Genomic DNA, 20,161 nt, shown 5'->3' with positions numbered 1-20,161 from the left:
TATTTCCATAAATACTATCAATTTATTTTAGGTTTACAGATGAATATTCATAATAATTAACACTCCTGCAGTTTAGGTGCAAGAAAAAGGGCAAAGTGTAGTTTTAAAAGCTGAATCAGGAGATGTGAGATGCTTATACAACATTTAGTAAGATGATCTTGTTTTTACTCAAGTCCACTGGCTCAATATATTTTTCCAAAGAAAATATTGTCCATTATAGGCTATTAAATTTTTCCTTTTATTTGCTATTGGCCAATTTCAACTGTAGAGTCATCAAGAAACATACAAAATATGTCTGTGCAACATCTGTTGCAGCATGATGCATAGGGATATCTGTACCTTCAATATTCAACTTCAGTATTTTGTTGACACCATCTACTTATGGGGAAATGATTGTCATAAATAAATATGGAAAATCAGAGCTTGCACGGAAAGATGTAAGTGTTTGCTTTTCCCGCACACTTTTGTGGGAATGATTGTCATAACAAAATACAAAAAATCAGAGCTTGCACGGAAAGATTTAAGTGTTTGCTATTCCCACACACTGTTTGAGAGTGGAATGGTAGAGAAATAGAGGAAAGTTGCTCAGTGAAACGTCTGTCAGTCACTTACATGTGAATTGCAGAGAAGACATGTAGATGTAGCTGAAAATGTAGATAATGGCCTTACAGTTGAAAATGGCCAATAGCAGATACACAGAAAACTTTATAAAACAAACAATGGATGGCGTTTTGTTTTGAAAAATTTTGTTGTACACAATACAAACCAGTATACATTGTATTTTCTGCAAGCTTATGATAACTGTACATGAAAAGCATACATCACATTTACAGAAAAAATATCGAACATGGCTAAAAGTATGTATCTCAATACTGCCATGTTGTGTTATCCACAAATGTATGTTACATATTTATTCAATAGATTTTAGTTAAAAGAGGTTTCAAAGCATTTTAAATTCACAATATTTTTTCCAGGTTCCTGATTAGTGAACTTGAAAGTCCGATTAGTACAACAGATTACACAGTCATTAAACTACTATATTTAATCTTCTCAACACACATACACATACACACACACACACACACACACACACACACACACACACATGCACGGCGAGAGAGAGAGAGAGAGAGAGAGAGAGAGAGAGAGAGAGAGAGTTATTGTATTACATATAGAGTAAGTTAACTGTCAGCCTGCTTATGGTACAGTGGGTTCCTGTAGGTTGATGTTGCTGGTTTGTAGAGAGGACTCTCCATCTGCAAACAAAAGGTCTTACAGAACAGTGACACCAAACAAGCTATAATTCAGTTAATACTGTTACAATGAACATTTTCAACTACTTACGTTCTTCACTAATTCTATAGAAAAACACTTAAAAAATAAGATATGTAGTAACAATACTGAATATGTTGTTGTTGTTGTTGTTGTTGTGGTCTTCAGTCCTGAGACTGGTTTGATGCAGCTCTCCATGCTACTCTATCCTGTGCAAGCTTCTTCATCTTCCAGTACCTACTGCAACCTACATCCTTTTGAATCTGCTTAGTGTATTCATCTCTTGGTCTCCCTCTACGATTTTTACCCTCCACACTGCCCTCCAATACTAAATTGGTGAGCCCTTGATGCCTCAGAACATGTCCTACGAACCAATCCCTTCTTCTAGTCAAGTTGTGCCACAAACTTCTCTTCTCCCCAATTCTATTCAATACCTCCTCATTAGTTATGTGATCTACCAATCTAATCTTCAGCATTCTTCTGTAGCACCACATTTCGAAAGCTTTTATTCTCTTCTTGTCCAAACTATTTATCGTCCAGCTTTCACTTCCATACATAGCTACACTCCATACAAATATTTCCAGAAATGACTTTCTCGCAAATCTATACTCGATGTTAACAAATTTCTCTTCTTCAGAAACGCTTTCCTTGCCATTGTCAGTCTACATTTTATATCCTCTCTCCTTCGACCATCATCAGTTATTTTGCTCCCCAAATAGCAAAACTCCTTTACTACTTTAAGTGTCTCATTTCCTAATCTAATTCCCTCAGCATCACCCAATTTAAATCGACTACATTCCATTATCCTCGTTTTGCTTTTGTTGATGTTCATATTATATCCTCCTTTCAAGACACTATCCATTCCGTTCAACTGCTCTTCCAAGTCCTTTGCTGTCTCTGACAGAATTACAATGTCATCGGCAAACCTCAAAGTTTTTATTACTTCTCCATTGATTTTAATACCTACTCCAAATTTTTCTTTTGTTTCCTTCACTGCTTGCTCAATATAAAGATTGAATAACATCGGGGAATGGCTACAACCCTGTCTCACTCCCTTCCCAACCACTGCTTCCCTTTCATGTCCCTCGACTCTTACAACTGCCATCTGGTTTCTGTACAAATTGTAAATAGCCTCTTGCTCCCTGTATTTTACCCCTGCCACTTTCAGAATTTGAAAGAGAGTATTCAAGTCAAGATTGTCAAATGCTTTCTCTAAGTCTACAAATGCTAGAAACATAGGTTTGCCTTTCCTTAATCTAGCTTCTAAGATAAGTCGTAGGGTCAGTATTGCCTCATGTGTTCCAATATTTCTACGGAATCCAAACTGATCTTCCCAGAGGTCGGCTTCTACTAGTTTTTCCATTCGTCTGTAAAGAATTCGCGTTAGTATTTTGCAGCTGTGGCTTATTAAACTGATTGTTCGGTACTTTTCACATCTGTCGACACCTGCTTTCTTTGGGATTGGAATTATTATATTCTTCTTGAAGTCTGAGGGAATTTCGCCTGTCTCATACATCTTGCTCACCAGATGGTAGAGTTTTGTCAGGATTGGCTCTCCCAAGGCCGTCAGTAGTTCTAATGGAATGTTGTCTACTCCCGGGGCCTTGTTTCGACTCAGGTCTTTCAGTGCTCTATCAAACTCTTCACGCAGTATCGTATCTCCCATTTCATCTTCATCTACCTTATCTTCCATTTCCATAATATTTTCCTCAAGTACATTGCCATTGTATAGACCCTCTATATACTCCTTCCACCTTTCTGCTTTCCCTTCTTTGCTTAGAACTGGGTTTCCATCTGAGCTCTTGATATTGAGACAAGTGGTTCTCTTTTCTCCAAAGGTCTCTTTAATTTTCCTGTAAGCAGTTTCTATCTTACCCCTAGTGAGATAAGCCTCTACATCCTTACATTTGTCCTCTAGCCATCCCTGCTTAGCCATTTTGCAGTTCCTGTCGATCTCATTTTTGAGACGTTACTCCTTTTTGCCTGCTTCATTTACTGCATTTTTATATTTTCTCCTTTCATCAATTAAATTCTATATTTCTTCTGTTAACCAAGGAGTTCTACTAGCCCTTGTCTCTTTACCTACTTGATCCTCTGCTGCCTTCACTATTTCATCCCTCATAGCTACCCATTCTTCTTCTACTGTATTTCTTTCCCCCATTCCTGTCAATTGTTCCCTTGTGCTCTCTCTGAAACTCTGTATAACCTGTGGTTTAGTCAGTTTATCCAGGTCCCATCTCCTTAAATTCCCAGCTTTTCGCAGTTTCTTCAGTTTTAATCTACAGTTAATAACCAGTAGATTGTGGTCAGAGTCCACATCTGCCCCTGGAAATGTCTTACAATTTGAAACCTGGTTCCTAAATCTCTGTCCTACCATTACATAATCTCTCTGAAATCTCACTATCTCCAGGCTTCTTCCATGTATACAGCCTTCTTGAACCAAGTGTTAGCTATGATTGAGTTGTGCTTTGTGCAAAATTCTACCCGGTGGCTTCCTCTTTCATTTCTTAGCCCCAATCCATATTCACCTACTATGTTTCCTTCTCTCCCTTTTCCTACTACCGAATTCCAGTCACCCATGACTATTAAATTTTCGTCTCCCTTCACTATCTGAATAATTTCTTTTATTTCATCATACATTTCTTCAATTTATTTGTCATCTGCAGAGCTAGTTGGCATATAAACTTGTACTACTGTACTAGGCATGTCTATCTTGGCTACAGTAATGCGTTCACTATGCTGTTTGTAGTAGCTTACCCGCAATCCTATTTTTTTATTCATTATTAAACCTACTCCTGCATTACCCCTATTTGATTTTGTATTTATATTCCAAAAACAAAGTTGATGTGACTTACCAAATGAAAGTGCTGGCAGGTCGACAGACACACAAACATACACACAAAATTCAAGCTTTCGCAACCAACGGTTGCCTCGTCAGGAAAGAGGGAAGGAGAAGGAAAGACAAAAGGATATGGGTTTTAAGGGAGAGGGTAAGGAGTCATCTTTACAAATGTCTGCTTGTGTCTGTGCATGTGTGGATGGATAGGTGTGTGTGTGTGTGTGTGTGTGTGTGTGTGTGTGTGTGTGTGCGTGTGTGCGTGCGCGAGTGTATACCTGTCCTTTTTTCCCCCTAAGGTAAGTCTTTCCGCTCCCGGGATTGGAATGACTCCTTACCCTCTCCCTTAAAACCCATATCCTTTTGTCTTTCCTTCTCCTTCCCTCTTTCCTGACGAGGCAACTGTTGGTTGCGAAAGCTTGAATTTTGTGTGTATGTTTGTGTTTGTTTGTGTGTCTGTCGACCTGCCAGCACTTTCATTTGGTAAGTCACATCATCTTTGTTTTTAAATATATTTTTCCTTCGTGGAATGTTTCCTTCTATTATAACTGTATTTATATTCCTGTATTCGCCTGACCAAAAATCTTGTTCCTCATGCCACCGAACTTCACTAATTCCCACTATATCTAACTTTAACCTGTTCATATCGCTTTTTAAATTTTCTAACCTACCTGCCTGATTAAGGGATCTGACATTCCACGCTTCGATCCGTAGAACGCCAGTTTTCTTTCTCCTGATAACGACGTCCTCTTGAGTAGTCCCCGCCAGGATATCCGAATGGGGGACTATTTTACCTCCAGAATATTTTACCCAAGAGGACGCCATCATCATTAACCATACAGTAAAGCTGCATGCCCTCGGGAAAAATTACGGTACGGCTGTAGTTTCCCCTTGCTTTCAACTGTTCGCAGTACCATCACAGCAAGGCTGTTTTGGTTAGTGTTACAAGGCCAGATCAGTCAATCATCCAGATGGTTGCCCCTGCAACTACTGAAAAGGCTACTGCCCCTCTTCAGGAACCACGCATTTGTCTGGCCTCTCAACAGATACGCCTCCGTTATGGTTGCACCTATGGTACGGCTATCTGTATCGCTGAGGCACACAAGCCTCCCCACCAACGACAAGGTCCATGGTTCACGGGGGGAATACTGAATATATTGTACTTGTTTTCAGTTTGTAACAGAGGTCATTTACTCAGTTGCTGGAAACAATTCTTAATATGTTCTGTCTGGAGGAAATCTTTGAATTCAGAAAGCTTCCTGTTGAAACTGTGAAAACATAATTAAGACTTTTTATAGAAAAACTTTAGAAGGAAAAAAGAGAGAGGGAGGAGGAAGAGCAAGATGAAGAAATGTTGTCAAAGTTATCATTACATTTGACACTACCTGTCCCATGACAAATTATTTATCCTGGTCTTTCAAGTGACCTCAGTTATGGTGAGACACTAGACAAGATTCTCTCTGGTGATGTACTTCTTGATGTATTCCACATCCCTGAAGTTCCTTCTCTGTGACAAGACATAATATGTGTAATCAGATAATGAAACAAAGTAATGTTGCACTTTGAACAGCCAAGAAATTTGACACAGATTGGGAATTGCTTATTGATAAGTTTGTTAACCAATGCAGTTCAGTTGATTTATTGATAAATGATGTAAAGGCTCAGTGTTACAGGTGCAAAGGTTTGGCATTTAATCCGTACTTGGTTCTCTATGTTTTCCTGTTTTTGGACTTGCAATCACCGCTGCCTAGGTACACTTTGTTTCAGATTCAGTGTTAAGTCTTACGTCCTCTCCAGTAACTTGATGATTAAATTGGTTCCCAGGACAGAGGAAGGTAGCCAATATTATGATTCTTAGTAAAGTATTGCTCTATTCACACCAGCCATCAAGGTTATTAATGGCTTTACTTATTGGTAAAGAGCTAGTTAACATTCCAGAATATTTGATTACCACAATACTGGAAGCAGAGCTGCAAAAGTAAGAATGTAAGCTGAAATAAAACAATTGCACTGATACGCCATTATGGCAGATACAGATATAAACAGAAATGCCTTGGAACATCTGCCATCATAGTGTATCATGTTCCAAGGCAGATTTGTTCTTTACAACAAGATAACTCTTGCCTTCTACTGAACTGTAAAAAAAATACAATGAAGAACAAAATCAAACAAAAATAAATGCTCAAATATAGCTAGCATAGAACTTTGACAAAAGTAATAAATGGAAAAGGCCAATGAAACATCAGACAGAAGCAATCAGTTGTTGGATTAAAGAAGAAAATATAATAAGTGAATCTTCTCTATGAAAGGAAATACTGTTCCAGAGAAAATCTCATTCATTCAAATGCTGAAGAAAGGTGGCTAGGACACAACAGATTATAAAAGGGTGTCAAAGACAAGCAGTTACAGAGATAAGAGCTGAGTGTCAGAAAACTGATCCTTTGTCAGCTGGCATTATGCATGTTTGATTGGGTGAGGGGAGACAATATACTGTGTTGGGGCATAAGTTTATAGTGTCTTTCCATAATTTTAATGAACAAAACAAATATACATAACAGAGACTTTTGTCCTCAATAGTATATTCTCCTTCATACAACATTCTGCCAATGGTGGGATAAATTTTTGATTCGGTGACTGTAGAAAGCACGGGGGCCTGAAGCAAAGAGCATGTCATGCCAAGTTTGGAGTGAATTTTTTTTTCAGAAAGGAAGTTCCTTGAAGACTGTTCGATAGAGAGTGGAAAAGATGAAAATCTGAGGCTGCAGTCCCAGGTGAATAAAGTGGGTGCTATCGTGGAGTAGCATAACTTCACACAGTATTCTTTGTCATTGTTCTTGGACTGTGTCTGCAAGATAACTCAGATGTTGACAATAAATGTCAGTAGTGATGGTTACACCTTGGGGAAGCAGTTCATAGTACACGATGCACAACATTATCTTTTGTGGATGCACACAGGTCTTTGTAAGGGGGGGTTTCCACTTTGTTTTGCCTCAGCCATTTCTTTATATTCCTCATGTTAGCATAAAGACATCATTTTTCATCACCAGCAATGGTACAGGACAGGAATGGTCAGTGTTGTACATGAGCCAATTGATAACGAGCAAGCAGAGATGCACATGTGATTTTGGCTTCAAGCATGCAGTACCTATACACTTGATTTTTAAACCTTCCCCATTGGATGCAAATGTCACATGATTGTGGGATGATCACGGTTTATCGCATTTACCATTTCTCGAGTACACTGATGTGGGTCATTGTGGATTAATGCATTTTAACAATCTTCGTCAAAGACTTTAAGTTCTTCCTGAATGTGCTGAATCACTAATGTCTTTTGCTGTGCTCTGTCCAGTGGCATTATACTCATACATGGTGCAAATGTTTCTGGCTGACTCCACTGCTGTCACCCCTATATTGAACTTAAACAAAAGAGTATGTCAGAACTGTTTCGATTTCTCCACTTGGCATACCATTTTCTAGCATCCACACCTCCACTCACTGTCTTCAAATGACATTATGTAAACTCAAATAGCAACAGTGAAATAGAAAATGATGATCAATAAATAAATCTATACCAACCAGAATACCACCAACATGCAAAACAAAAATGTTACAAACTTAATCACCAACTTACTAATAAGTGGTTAAGTAAATGCCTTTTGTATATAGAATAGGGTAATATGTTCTTTTCTTTTTATGGAAATGGCATCAGTATTGGATGAAAAATTTAGAGGCCACAGATACCAGGAGGCAATATAAAAAGCAAATAAATCAAAAGTAAAAGTATATAGAACAAATTTCCAAGAAAATATGAATGTATGAATACACCTCTCTGAAGTAAAATGAAATATAAAGGTTATTTACTGACATAAAAAGTACAGTTTCAGGCTTGCAGACTGAACATTTGCTTTTCCACAACAGTTTGTCATTATTCTAGAATTATAAATGAAAGATGTTAATGCAAGAGGAAATTTAAGAGAAGAAAAACCAGCTGGAGAAAGTTCAGTCCCTTCTGTTTATCCTCCTCTATTTCTAGCTGTAGAAGAAAGAGATGATGTTTCTGAAAACTTGAAATTCAGCCACCTTCCATATATGTCAATGGAATTGTAGTACCATCAGTAAGTAGTCTTATTTTACTTTTCCACGAATGCTTAGGGATACATATTTCTAATAAATTAGAAAATTGAAATATAAAACTCATAAATAGCTTACTGCATTCATTCTGGCTCTTTTTGCTTCTTCTTCAAATTTTGCATACTGCACTTGATCATAATAGTTGGTCACCAACTTCCATATAATGAGACATATGATTCCCAGCAGGAGAGTTGCTCCAAGAAAAATTCCAGATATCACTGCAAAATTAAAAATAATCCTGTCACAGTCTTAATGAAATAACCATTTCAAATTGTATGCTTACATGTGGCACGTAGGTAAATGTTAAAAAATCTATTAACTGATACAATATCAAATGTATAATACACTATTTAAAAAACAGCTCTAATTTCATTTTTTGAGCTGTAAATATAACATACATTCTTACATTACATTCCTGTGCTAAAATAAAGTACAGTATTATGGAATTTTTAGCTATAAAGTGCAACAATCTAAATCAGAAAAATGTTCATTACTCACAACCCAGTGAGAAACTTTCCTTGGTGAATTATGAGAGCTGCATCTCAACTGCAACTATTATTTTTGGTGACTGTGATGGTTGTGTGTAGCGTGTAGTGGAATTTTTAATGGTAACAGCGGGTAGAAGAGAAAGGGTAGAAACATGGCCTACTCCCCTTGTATAACATCAGTTGGCGTAATGAGCTTAGCGTCCCAGCTGATGGATCGATCACCTTCTGCTGTGTACCTTTTCCTCATTCTATGAGGCACTCTGGAGAGAAGCAGGCTTCACATCAAAATGATTCATTCAACAAGGCCATGATTATTTTTCTCTTCCAACTTTATCCAGCTGTGGTAACTTCTCTTTAACAACAGTTATTTTGGTGGTATAAATTCCATTGTTTCTTCATCACCTAATTTTCCAATCACATTCTCAATGAGTGGAAGTCCAACAGCTGTTAAAGTTTAATAAGATAATGGAAAATCCTGTGTGGAATACAAACAATGGGATGATTGTAGACTATGACTCATCATTTAAAGGAGGTGTCAAGTAGGAGATAGACACATCTGCATGGATGCAGTTGTATGTCAATGATGGGCAGCAAAAAGTACAAGTGAGAAATTGTATAACATGAATAAAATTAAACTCAGAATGGGGACAATTGAAATGTGGAGTCCAGTAAGTTTTGTAGTGAAGTCCTTTTGTTCCTAGCCAACATAAATAAACTTCTCAATGACTAAATTACTGTTCATGTTCAGTGATGACATTAACATGCTAATCAGGGGCCTAAATTCAACCGTAACAGACAGACCACACAATAACTGTACAGACCTGCAAATGGTTCACAGCCAATGGTTTAAGCCTTTCTTTTACAAAGAGTCACATTAAATAGTTTCAAACAAATAAAAGTAGCCTCCTATTTCAAAAATAAATCACCATTTGCAAAATTCCTTAGGGGACCAGCAGGATAGATAGAGCCAACACATCTGAAACTTTTATGTAAATTGAAGGTGGAGGGGGAGAAAGGAAAGGACAGAGAAGGAATTATTGATGTCAGCTGCATCAGATCTTTATGCAGAATCAGTGGTGATGTGTGAAATGTGCACCAGACTGGCGCTTGAACCCGGGATTTTTTGCTTACTAGGCCATTCCGTTAACCACTGCACTATACGGACACAGTATTTATCGCAACTATGCAGACTATCTTGCCATACCTTTCAGCTGACCTACACACCCACCGAGTGCCACCTTGGTGGGTGTGTAGGTCAGCTGAAAGGTGTGCGGAGATAGTCTGCACAGTTGCGATAAATACTGTGTCCAGACAGTGCAGTGGTTAACGGAACAGCCTAGTAAGCAACAAATCCTGGGTTCCCGAACATGTCCTCCATGTTCGCTGCTTTGAGATTCCCTCACAACATTGAATGTAATTGTGCATCCACACTGAAAGTGGTGGATTCATGGCCCATCGAGGTGAATCAGTTATGTGAACACATGGTGTCTGTTCTTGTGAAACATTATATAAATTGAAGATGGAGGGGGTCGAAAGGATAGGGAAGGAATAATTGATGTCAGCTGCATCGGGACTTCATATAGAATTAGTGGCAATGACGAAGATATGTGCTGGCCCAGGACTTGAACCTTGATCTCCTGCCTACTAGGCAATTGTGTTAACTGCTGTGCCATCTGGACACTGTTTATTGCAATTGCGCAGACTATTTCAGCACCCGTCTCAGCTGACCCACACTCCCACTGAGTACCACCTAGCCACTGTCTCAGTCCTTGTCCTCCATGCTTACTAGTTTGAGATTTTCACAGGAGGTTGAACGTGATTGTGCACCTGTACTGAAGGTGGTCAGTTCGTGATCAGTCGAGGCAAATCATTTATGTAAATGTATGGTGCATGTTCTCTCAGTCGTGTCCAAAAGAACAGACACCATGCATTCATTTAACATCTAAAACTAATGAAGAACCTCACCTGGATACATTTTACACTCATAAGTATGTTTCAGCATGTTGTACTGAAGACTGGGGTGTTTTGTTATTTTGCATCTTTTGACATCCTGTTGACTTACAGAATTATCTTATGGGGTGTTGCAGCTAAAGTAATGGAAGTATTCATTCAACAAAATTCAGCAGTAAAAATGTGTACATCTTGCAGAGCTCTCAGAATTACAACACTTACCTCCCAGAAGGTGCTTCTTACTGTAAATAACAGTTAATAATAGAAATAAAAGAAAAATCATTTGAACTGTTGTTTACGTAACCACATAAAATACAGAGAAACAATTTTCACATAGACTTTGCTGCCATGCCTAGAGTTCGGATGGGTTTCTATGTTCTTGTATTAAGGTTCTCAACAAGCTCTATATGACAAACTAGGAAATTGGTGATCTCTGTAAATTCAAAACAAAATTAACATTTTTAATTATCAGCCACTCATTCTACAAGTTATCTGATTATGTACGAGCTTGGACTGAAAAGTAATGCCTCCAAATTGTTTCATTCTGTTCTCAGTATTGGTTGATTTATTATGTGTCATAAATATTACCAATCTCATTTCCCATTTTGCTGATGCAACTTGCAAACTTTTGGTGCTAGAGGTCTCCCAATTGTGGCATGTAACATGTTGGTGTGTAACACAATTATATCAGTGCATGAAAAACAACGTGTTGTAATCTCTCACAAAAAAGCACAAATTCATGGAGTTAATCCATAGATGGAGCACCCTCTCCTTCAGCATGACAGTGCCAAGCCACACATGTACACTTCGCCATCTCCAACAATCTGATTCTGTGGGCTCATTGTCATCAATCATCCTCCATACAGCCCCATCCGATTTTCATCTGTGTCCGAAACTTAAAGAACACCTCCGTGGACTTCATTTTGATAGTGATGAAATGATGCAAGCACAGGTGAGGTTATGGCTCCATTAACAAAGTCAAACAATGTGCAGTAATATGTCAACCAACTGGTCTCTTGGTGGAGAAATGTGTCCACCGACAAGGTGACTACATTGAGAAATAAATACGCGAAATGAAAAACAAAGATGTAGAATGTTAATAAAGTTTGTTTTATTTAAAAAGCTTTACGAGTTTTCACATAAAAACAATGGAGGCATTATTTTTCAGCACACTCTCATGGATTCAAGAGATTGAAGATTACTATTAGCTGCAGGATAAGTGCCAGTGTTCATTGCAAATGAGCCTCTGTTGTTATGGTACACACATCAAAAAAAGTTTTGCTTCGCCCCGGTTCCCAGAACTCTTGAAGATAGACATTGACTGTGGATATTGTATCACACACACAATCACGTTGACTGTTTAGAGATGTCACTAAACCTGCCCAAAGATGTAAACAACCACACATGAGAAGTACCTATTAGATGGAGGGGTTCCAACAGCTGATCAGGTCCAGTCATTCCACCAGGAAGGAGGTACACGGCTCATGTTGTCTGCAGTTCAACCATGCCTAGATGATCAAAATCATGATTCAATCGCATCCACATTATTACTTTGTGCCAGGAAGGGCTCTCAACAAGGGAAGTGTCCAGGCATCTTGGAGTGAACCAAAGCAATGTTGTTTAGACATGGAGGAGATACAGAGAGACAGGAAATGTTGATGACATGCCTACTCAGGCCACCCAAGGGCTACTACTGCAGTGGATGACTGCTGCCTACAGATTATGGCTTGGAGGAACCCTGACAGCAATGTCACCATGTTGAATAATGGTTTCGTGCAGCCACAGGACGTCATGTTACAATCAAAACTGTGCACAATAGGCTACAAAATGTGCATCACTCCCCACGTCCATGGTGAGGTCCATCTCTGGAACCATGACACATATGCAGAATGGTACAGATGGGCCCAGCAACATGCCAAATGGACCGCTCAGGATTAGGATCAAGTTCTCCTCACCGATGAGTGACGCATATGCTTCAACCAGACAATTGTTGGAGACATGTTTGGAGGCAACCCGGTCAGGCTGAATGCCTCAGACACACTGTGCAGAGAGTGCAGCAAGGTGGAGGTTCCTTGATGTTTTGGGGTGCCATTAAGTGGGACCGACATACGCCACTGGTGGTCATGGAAGGCAGCGTAACAGCTGTACGATACGTGAATGCAATCCTCTGACCGATAGTGCAACCATATCAGAAGCATATTGGCAAGGCATTCGTCTTCATGGATGAAAATTTGCGCCCCCATCATGAACATCTTGTAAATGACTTCCTTCAGGGTAATGACATCGCTTGACTAGAGTGGCCAACATGTTCTCCAGACATGAACCATATCGAATGTGCCTGGGATAGATTGAAATGGGCTGTTTATGGACGTCGTGACCCACCGAAGACTCTGAGGGATCTACGCCAAATCACCATTGAGAAGTTGGACAATATGGACCAACTGTGCCTTGATGAACTTGGAGATAGTATGCCATGATGAATACAGGTATGCATCAGTGCAAGAGGACGTGCTACTGGGTATTAGAGGTACTGGTGTGTACAGCAATCTGGACCACCACCTCTGAAGGTCTCACTATGTGATGGTACAACATGCAATGCGTGGTTTTCATGAGCAATAAAAAGGGCAGAAATGATGTTTATGTTGATCTCTATTCCAATTTTCTGTACAGGTTCTGGAACTCTTGGAACAAAGATGGTGCAAACCTTTTTTTGATGTGTGTATTAGATAGCTTTTATTTTTTTGCACTTGTATATATATTAAGCTAGCATTACTAACAAAGAGATAGAGGGGCTGGCCAGTACTTACCTCAGCTCAGTACAGCCGATAGATACACACAAAACAAAACCGAAAATTTATGTTCCTAGCTTTCGGAACAAATGTTCCTTCATCAGGGAGGAGAGAGGGGAAAGAAAGGGAAGAAGGGAAAGGAGATTCAGTTACTCACAACCCAGGTTATGAAGCAACAGGGAAAGGAAAATAGGGAGGGTAGCAAGGATGGAGGCATGGTTGTCAGAGGGAAGCCAAAGATATTCTACTGTAAGTACTGTGCCAGCTTCAAACCAAAGAGGATGCATACAGAAGTAAAGAGGTATATAGTATAAAGATAAACACAACTATGCAGGATGAAAAGATGCGTGAATGGCTAAGAGGAAAGGGAAAGAGGAGAAGACTGAAGAGTAAATGGGAGTGAGGTTGTTTAACGTAGGTTCAGTCCAGGGGGATGGCGGGATGAAAGGATGTGTTGGAGTGCAAGTTCCCATCTCCACAGTTCAGAGGGACTGGTGTTGGGTGGGAGAAGCCAAATGGCACATACGGTGTAGCAGGTTCCTAGGTCCCTAGAATTATGCTGCAGGGCATGCTCCGCTACTGGGTATTGGGCATCTCCTAGGCGGACAGTTCGTCTGTGTTCGTTCATGCGCTCAGCCAGTTTAGTTGTTGTCATGCCGATGTAAAAGGCTGTGCAGTGCAGGCATGTCAGTTGGTAAATGACATGTGTAGTTTCACATGTGGCCCTGCCTTGAATTGTGTACGTTTTACCAGTAGCAGGGCTGGAGTAAGTGGTTGTGGGGGGATGCATGGGGCAGGTTTTGCAGCGGGGTCGGTTACAGGGGTAGGAACCGCTGGGTAGAGAAGGTAGTCTGGGAATATTGTAGGGTTTAACAAGGATGTTACGGAGGTTAGGGGGCCGACGAAAGGAAACTCTGGGTGGTGTGGGGAGAATTTTGTCAAGGGATGATCTCATTTCAGGGGTTGACTTGAGAAAATCATATCCCTGGCGGAGTAATTTGTTGATGTTTTCGAGGCCAGGATAATATTGGGTGACAAGGGGGATGCTTCTGTGTGGTCTGGGGGTAGGAACATTGTTGTTGGACGGGGAGGAATGTATTGCTCGAGAGATCTGTTTGTGGACAAGGTCTGCAGGATAGTTGCGGGAGAGGAAAGCACTGGTCAGGTTATTGGTGTAATTGTTGAGGGATTCGTCACTGGAGCAGATACGTTTGCCACGAATACCTAGGCTGTAGGGAAGGGAGCGTTTGATGTGGAATGGATGGCAGCTATCAAAGTGAAGATACTGTTGTTTGTTTGTGGGTTTGATATGGACAGAGGTGTGGATGTGAGCTTCAACAAGATGAAGGTCAACATCCAGGAAGGTGGCTTGGGTTTTGGAGAAGGACCAGGTGAAATTCAGATTCGAAAAGGAGTTGAGGTTATGGAGGAAATTAAGGAGTGTTTCTTCACCATGAGTCCAGACCACAAAGATGTCATCTATAAACCTATACCAGGCCAGGGGAAGCAGCTGTTGGGTCTTCAGGAAAGCCTCCTCCATGCGGCCCATGAAGAGGTTGGCATAGGACGGAGCCATCCTGGTTCCCATGGCCGTTCCCCTGATTTGTTTGTAGGTCTGGCCTTCAAAAGTGAAGTAATTATGGGTGAGGATGAAGTTGGTAAGTGTGATGAGGAACGAGGTTTTTGGAAGATCTTCGGGTGGGCGTTGGGAGAGGTAGTGCTCAAGGGCAGAGAGACCATGGGTATGTGGGATGTTTGTGTAAAGGGATGTAGCATCTATGGTGACAAGAAAGGTTTCAGGTGGGAGAGGAGTGGGAATGGATTTGAGGCGTTCTAGGAAATGGTTTGTGTCTTTGATGTAGGATGGGAGTCTGCGGGTGATAGGTTGGAGGTGCTGGTCTACCAGAGCTGAGATACGTTCGGTTGGGGCTTTGAAGCCTGCTACAATGGGACGGCCAGGATGGTTCTCTTTGTGGATTTTGGGTAATAGGTAGAAGGTAGGGGTACGTGGCTCAGGTGGAGTGAGTAATTCTATGGAAGCCGTTGTGAGGCCTTGTGAGGGACCTTGGATTCTTAGGATTTTTTGCAGCTCAGTCTGGATGGAGGGAATGGGATCCTGGGTAACAGCTTTGTAGGTTGAGGTGTCGGAGAGTTGACGCAGTCCTTCTGCCACATACTCCACACGGTCAAGTATGACAGTTGTGGAGCCTTTATCCACCGGGAGGATGACAATAGAGCGGTCTATTTTCAGCTCCTTAATGGCACGGGATTCAGCTGGGGTGATGTTGGGGGTGGTTGGGATGTTCTTCAAGAAGGACTGGGAGGCAACACTGGATGTGAGGAATTCCTGAAATGTCTGCAAGGGATGGTTTTGGGGGAGGGGAGGAGGATCCCTTTGAGAAGGCAGTCGGAACTGTTCTAGACAGGGTTCAACACTGGGTCTAGTATTTGGGGGCTGTGTTTGGGTAGTGAAGTGGTATTTCCAGTTGAGGTTCCGGGTGAATGAGAGGAGATCTTTAACCAGGGCAGTGTGGTTGAATTTAGGCGTGGGGCTAAAGGTTAAGCCTTTTGACAGAACAGATGTCTCTGGAGGAGAGAGGGATCTGGATGAGAGGTTTAGGACTGAATTGGGACTGGCGATATGTGGCATTTGACTGTGGTTATAGTTGAGATTTGGTCTGAACTGCGGAGATGGGAACTTGCACTCCAACACATCCTTTCATCCCGCCATCCCCCTGGACTGAACCTACGTTAAACAACCTCACTCCCATTTACTCTTCAGTCTTCTCCTCTTTCCCTTTCCTCTTAGCCATTCACGCATCTTTTCATCCTGCATAGTTGTGTTTATCTTTATACTATATACCTCTTTACTTCTGTATGCATCCTCTTTGGTTTGAAGCTGGCACAGTACTTACAGTAGAATATCTTTGGCTTCCCTCTGACAACCATGCCTCCATCCTTGCTACCCTCCCTATTTTCCTTTCCCTGTTGCTTCATAACCTGGGTTGTGAGTAACTGAATCTCCTTTCCCTTCTTCCCTTTCTTTCCCCTCTCTCCTCCCTGATGAAGGAACATTTGTTCCGAAAGCTAGGAACATAAATTTTCGGTTTTGTTTTGTGTGTATCTATCGGCTGTACTGAGCTGAGGTAAGTACTGGCCAGCCCCTCTATCTCTTTGTTAGTATTTGTTTCACGTCTCTATATGAGATTTTCCATTAATCATTAAGCTAGCATTAGGAAGGTAAGAAATGTGTAATGCATCTACAAAAGTAAGAGTATTTTTTCTTTCAAAATAATGGTACTGGTTAATTTTATTATGTTAAACTTAGTTACAGAAAGTATGAACAGACTGTACCAGTTTGACAATAGCTAGTAAGTATTTGATTTTCTTACAGCTCCTGCACTTTTCAACATAATCTTTGACTTGTTTGACGGCCCTGGATATTTTTCTTCATGAAATGATCTACATCATATGATAAATGAATGACTGAACACATGAACCAGTACAGAAAACAGATGCAGTCACATGTGGGAAAGCACCTACAGCCTCAAATTACTATGGTGTGGTTGTTTTGAATGGTGCAGAGCAAGTCAAGATGTGTGATACAAATTGAAAGATGGGCAGGGAAACTAGAACAGTAAATAGGGCATGGTAAGAGTACAAGAATAAAAAATAATAGAAAATTCACCCAAGTGGAGACAGGTAGTTTCATGTTGTGGATTCAGAGTGAAGGAGTTGAGCAAGGAGAAGTGCATGAGAAAAATGTACCAGTGAGAAAACTAAGAATTAGGGTTTATGCCCATAAAGTTAAGTAAAGATGGTGGCAGAGAGAAGTATCAAACTGATGGTCCCACTGGAAGGAGGGTGAGGCATAAGATATGCCCATCGCTGTAGCTATAAGAGGTTTCTCTAGCTCCACATGCTTCTCTTGTCCCTCCCTTTATTGCCTCTCTTTATATTTTACTGTGTAACTAGTTGAAAAAGACTCACTTCACTTGGTGTTTATTTTCATTTGTTTCCTGAGAACATACTACATCACTCAAGAAGACTGTAAAAATGAACATTAAAAAAATCATAAAAATGTTAGTATTTCATGATCAAAAATACTCTTGAATGCTAAAACTACACTTAAATTCTCTAAAGTATTCAACAATACCCTATTCTGAAATAAAATACTTTGTAGCTCACTTATTCATTTATTTACAGAACAGAACGCTTCATATGCCACACTGTATTCTCTACTCTTTCAGCTTTGCACTTGTCCTACACTAATGCTCTGTTCATAAACTTGCAGTCACTGTCTTTCATAAACTTCACACATTAGAACTCCGCTTAGTTCACTTCATAATCTTGTTTATTCAGCAATACCTCTGTGTCTGCTTTCGGAGTGTCTAATTAATTCTCACCTCTAATTTAATTTCAATGTTATTCTGTTACATTTTCTCTCAGTCTATCCATTCTCTTCCTTTGTGTAGTTAAATATGCTTTTCACTCCTAATACATTTCATTTCTAAAAATATACTGACACATGTCTCACCATCACTGGAACATATCATCACCACAACAGGATAATGGAACATCTGAGAACATTTTCAAATAGCCTGGACATTCTACAACATTCTCAAACATTGTGGAAGATTCTATAACATAAGTGAATATTCCAAACCTCCTGGAAGATTCTATAACATAACTGAACATTCTCAAATCTCCTGGAAGATTCTATAACATTCTGGCCAGTCTTGACCAGTTCAGCACACAGCTCCCAACAGTTTCACTGAATCCCATTAGCAGTCCATTGCTGCAATGCTCTCTTTTGGGACCCATATTTTTGAACCAAACCCTTGCAATTCCAAATCAAAACCCTCTTTATGGGTATGGTATGATGGGCTATCATACCATACCATATAATTACCAAAGCAAATTACATTATCAAAAACACATACACAAAATTAAAACCTTATAAAACAGTCACAATGCCAGAAATAACATATGCAGCTGAAACCATCTTCAAAACAGCTAATACAGCAGAAATTAACAGAATAGTGAAGATAAAAAGAAGATTAATTAGGACATACCTAAGTAAACAATATCAAGTAAATAGCCATAGGAGACTAGCTTCAAATGAGACAGTGTGCAAAAAAATAGAACCAGTAATAAACACAGTCAGGAAGACACACATGTCATTTTTTGGACGTCTGATCAGAACACCAGAAAACATAATTAGTAAGAGAATAATAGAACAACTGTGGAATAGTAACACCAACATTAAATAGATTACAGGAAGATACAAGAGAACTCCAAATTACAAAAAAATTACCTAAAATGACCTAAAAATTGACCTAACAATAATACGGATGAAGATCAATGAAAGGTTTATATGAAATACATTAGTCCAGTGTCTGTATTTGGCAGTGTCAATAAAGTTTGATGCATTATTTCTTCAGAAATGCTTACATATCCAAAGGAACAGACAGTGCTGAGGATTGATAGCCATATTAAATCATGAGATGTATTCACAAATTGCAAATATGCTACCACAACAGCTATATAATTTACTGAAAACAAATGAAAATTTGTGCTGGACTGGCACTCAAACCCAGGTTTCCTGATTTACATGAGTGATCACCTGCTTCAGCTATCTGAGCATGACCGAGCAAGGTGGCACAGTGGCTAGCACACTGGACTTGCATTTGGGAGTATGATGGTTCAATCCTGCATCTGGCCATCCTGATTTAGGTTTTCTGTGATTTTCCTAAATCGCTCGAGGCAAATGCCGGGATGGTTCCTTTGAAAGGGCACGGCCGACTTCCTTCCCCATCTTTCCCTAATCCGATGAGACCGATGACCTCGCTGTCTGGTCTTCTCCCCCAAACAACCCAACCCCATCTGGGTGTGCTTCACAAACAGGCTGAAATTTCCATATGTCCCAGTGTCTGCTTCCCATCACACAATTATGTGATTTCTGCACAGAGAATTACTTATTTCATTTTATCATCAGGTTGCCTTGGCTTTGCAATGCATGCTTGCATGTCTGAAAGAAAAATTACATCGAACTTTACAGACACTGTGCTAGTGTATTGGTGTACTCAACACGACAGTCAACCTGGGTTGACAAGAAACATGATTCATTTGACCAAATGACACGTTTCCATTGATCTACAGCCCAATCTCAAAGACCTCGTAGTCACTGCAATTGTAATTGATGATGGCATTGGGCCAATATGGAAACATATAGCTGTGGTACTCGTCACAAGGAAAACTTCAAATTTCCTTTACATCACTTAAAGCTTTATGCTCAGGCACCACTGTACATGGGCCTAAAAGTATATAACAAATTAAAAGGAAGAAACATATTAACAATGGACCTTGGTTCATTGAAAAGTTTACTCCATATTATTTTAATAGAGAAGTGTTACTACACCATTGAAGAATTCATGGAAGACAGTCTGACACTTTGAACAATAAAAATCAATAGCTATATTGCAGTGTCGTCTGTGTACAACAAAGGAACTTGGTAAACTGTTAATTTATAGTAAATATTGTAGTGTTGTATTTATTGGCATTATTCTTAAAATAGTGTAAAAAAATTCTGTAAATAATTATACATTATATTTTTGCTAAACTTGATGTGTCTCCTGTGCAACAATCATATTATCTGTACAATGTATGTAATGAGACTAATAAATCACATTTTA

General features: G+C 39.8%; 1 protein-coding gene across 1 annotated transcript in view; it reads right to left on the bottom strand.

Moving 5' to 3' along the window:
- Positions 1-1,147: 1,147 nt before the first annotated feature.
- LOC126175744 (integrin beta-PS-like) overlaps positions 1,148-20,161 on the bottom strand; it is a 188,814-nt gene continuing 169,800 nt past the window's right edge. Inside the window, exons 13-14 of the mRNA XM_049922699.1 lie at positions 8,318-8,457; positions 1,148-1,256 (exon numbers count right to left, since the gene is read on the bottom strand). Coding sequence (XP_049778656.1) covers positions 1,182-1,256; positions 8,318-8,457 — 215 coding nt within the window. The 3' untranslated portion in view covers positions 1,148-1,181. The remainder of the gene's footprint in view (positions 1,257-8,317; positions 8,458-20,161) is intronic.

Source organism: Schistocerca cancellata, chromosome 3 (assembly GCF_023864275.1).
Source record: "Schistocerca cancellata isolate TAMUIC-IGC-003103 chromosome 3, iqSchCanc2.1, whole genome shotgun sequence".
Classification (NCBI taxonomy): domain Eukaryota; kingdom Metazoa; phylum Arthropoda; class Insecta; order Orthoptera; family Acrididae; genus Schistocerca; species Schistocerca cancellata.
Note: the sequence above shows the minus strand (reverse complement) of the source record. Positions and strands in the feature narration are given on the sequence as shown.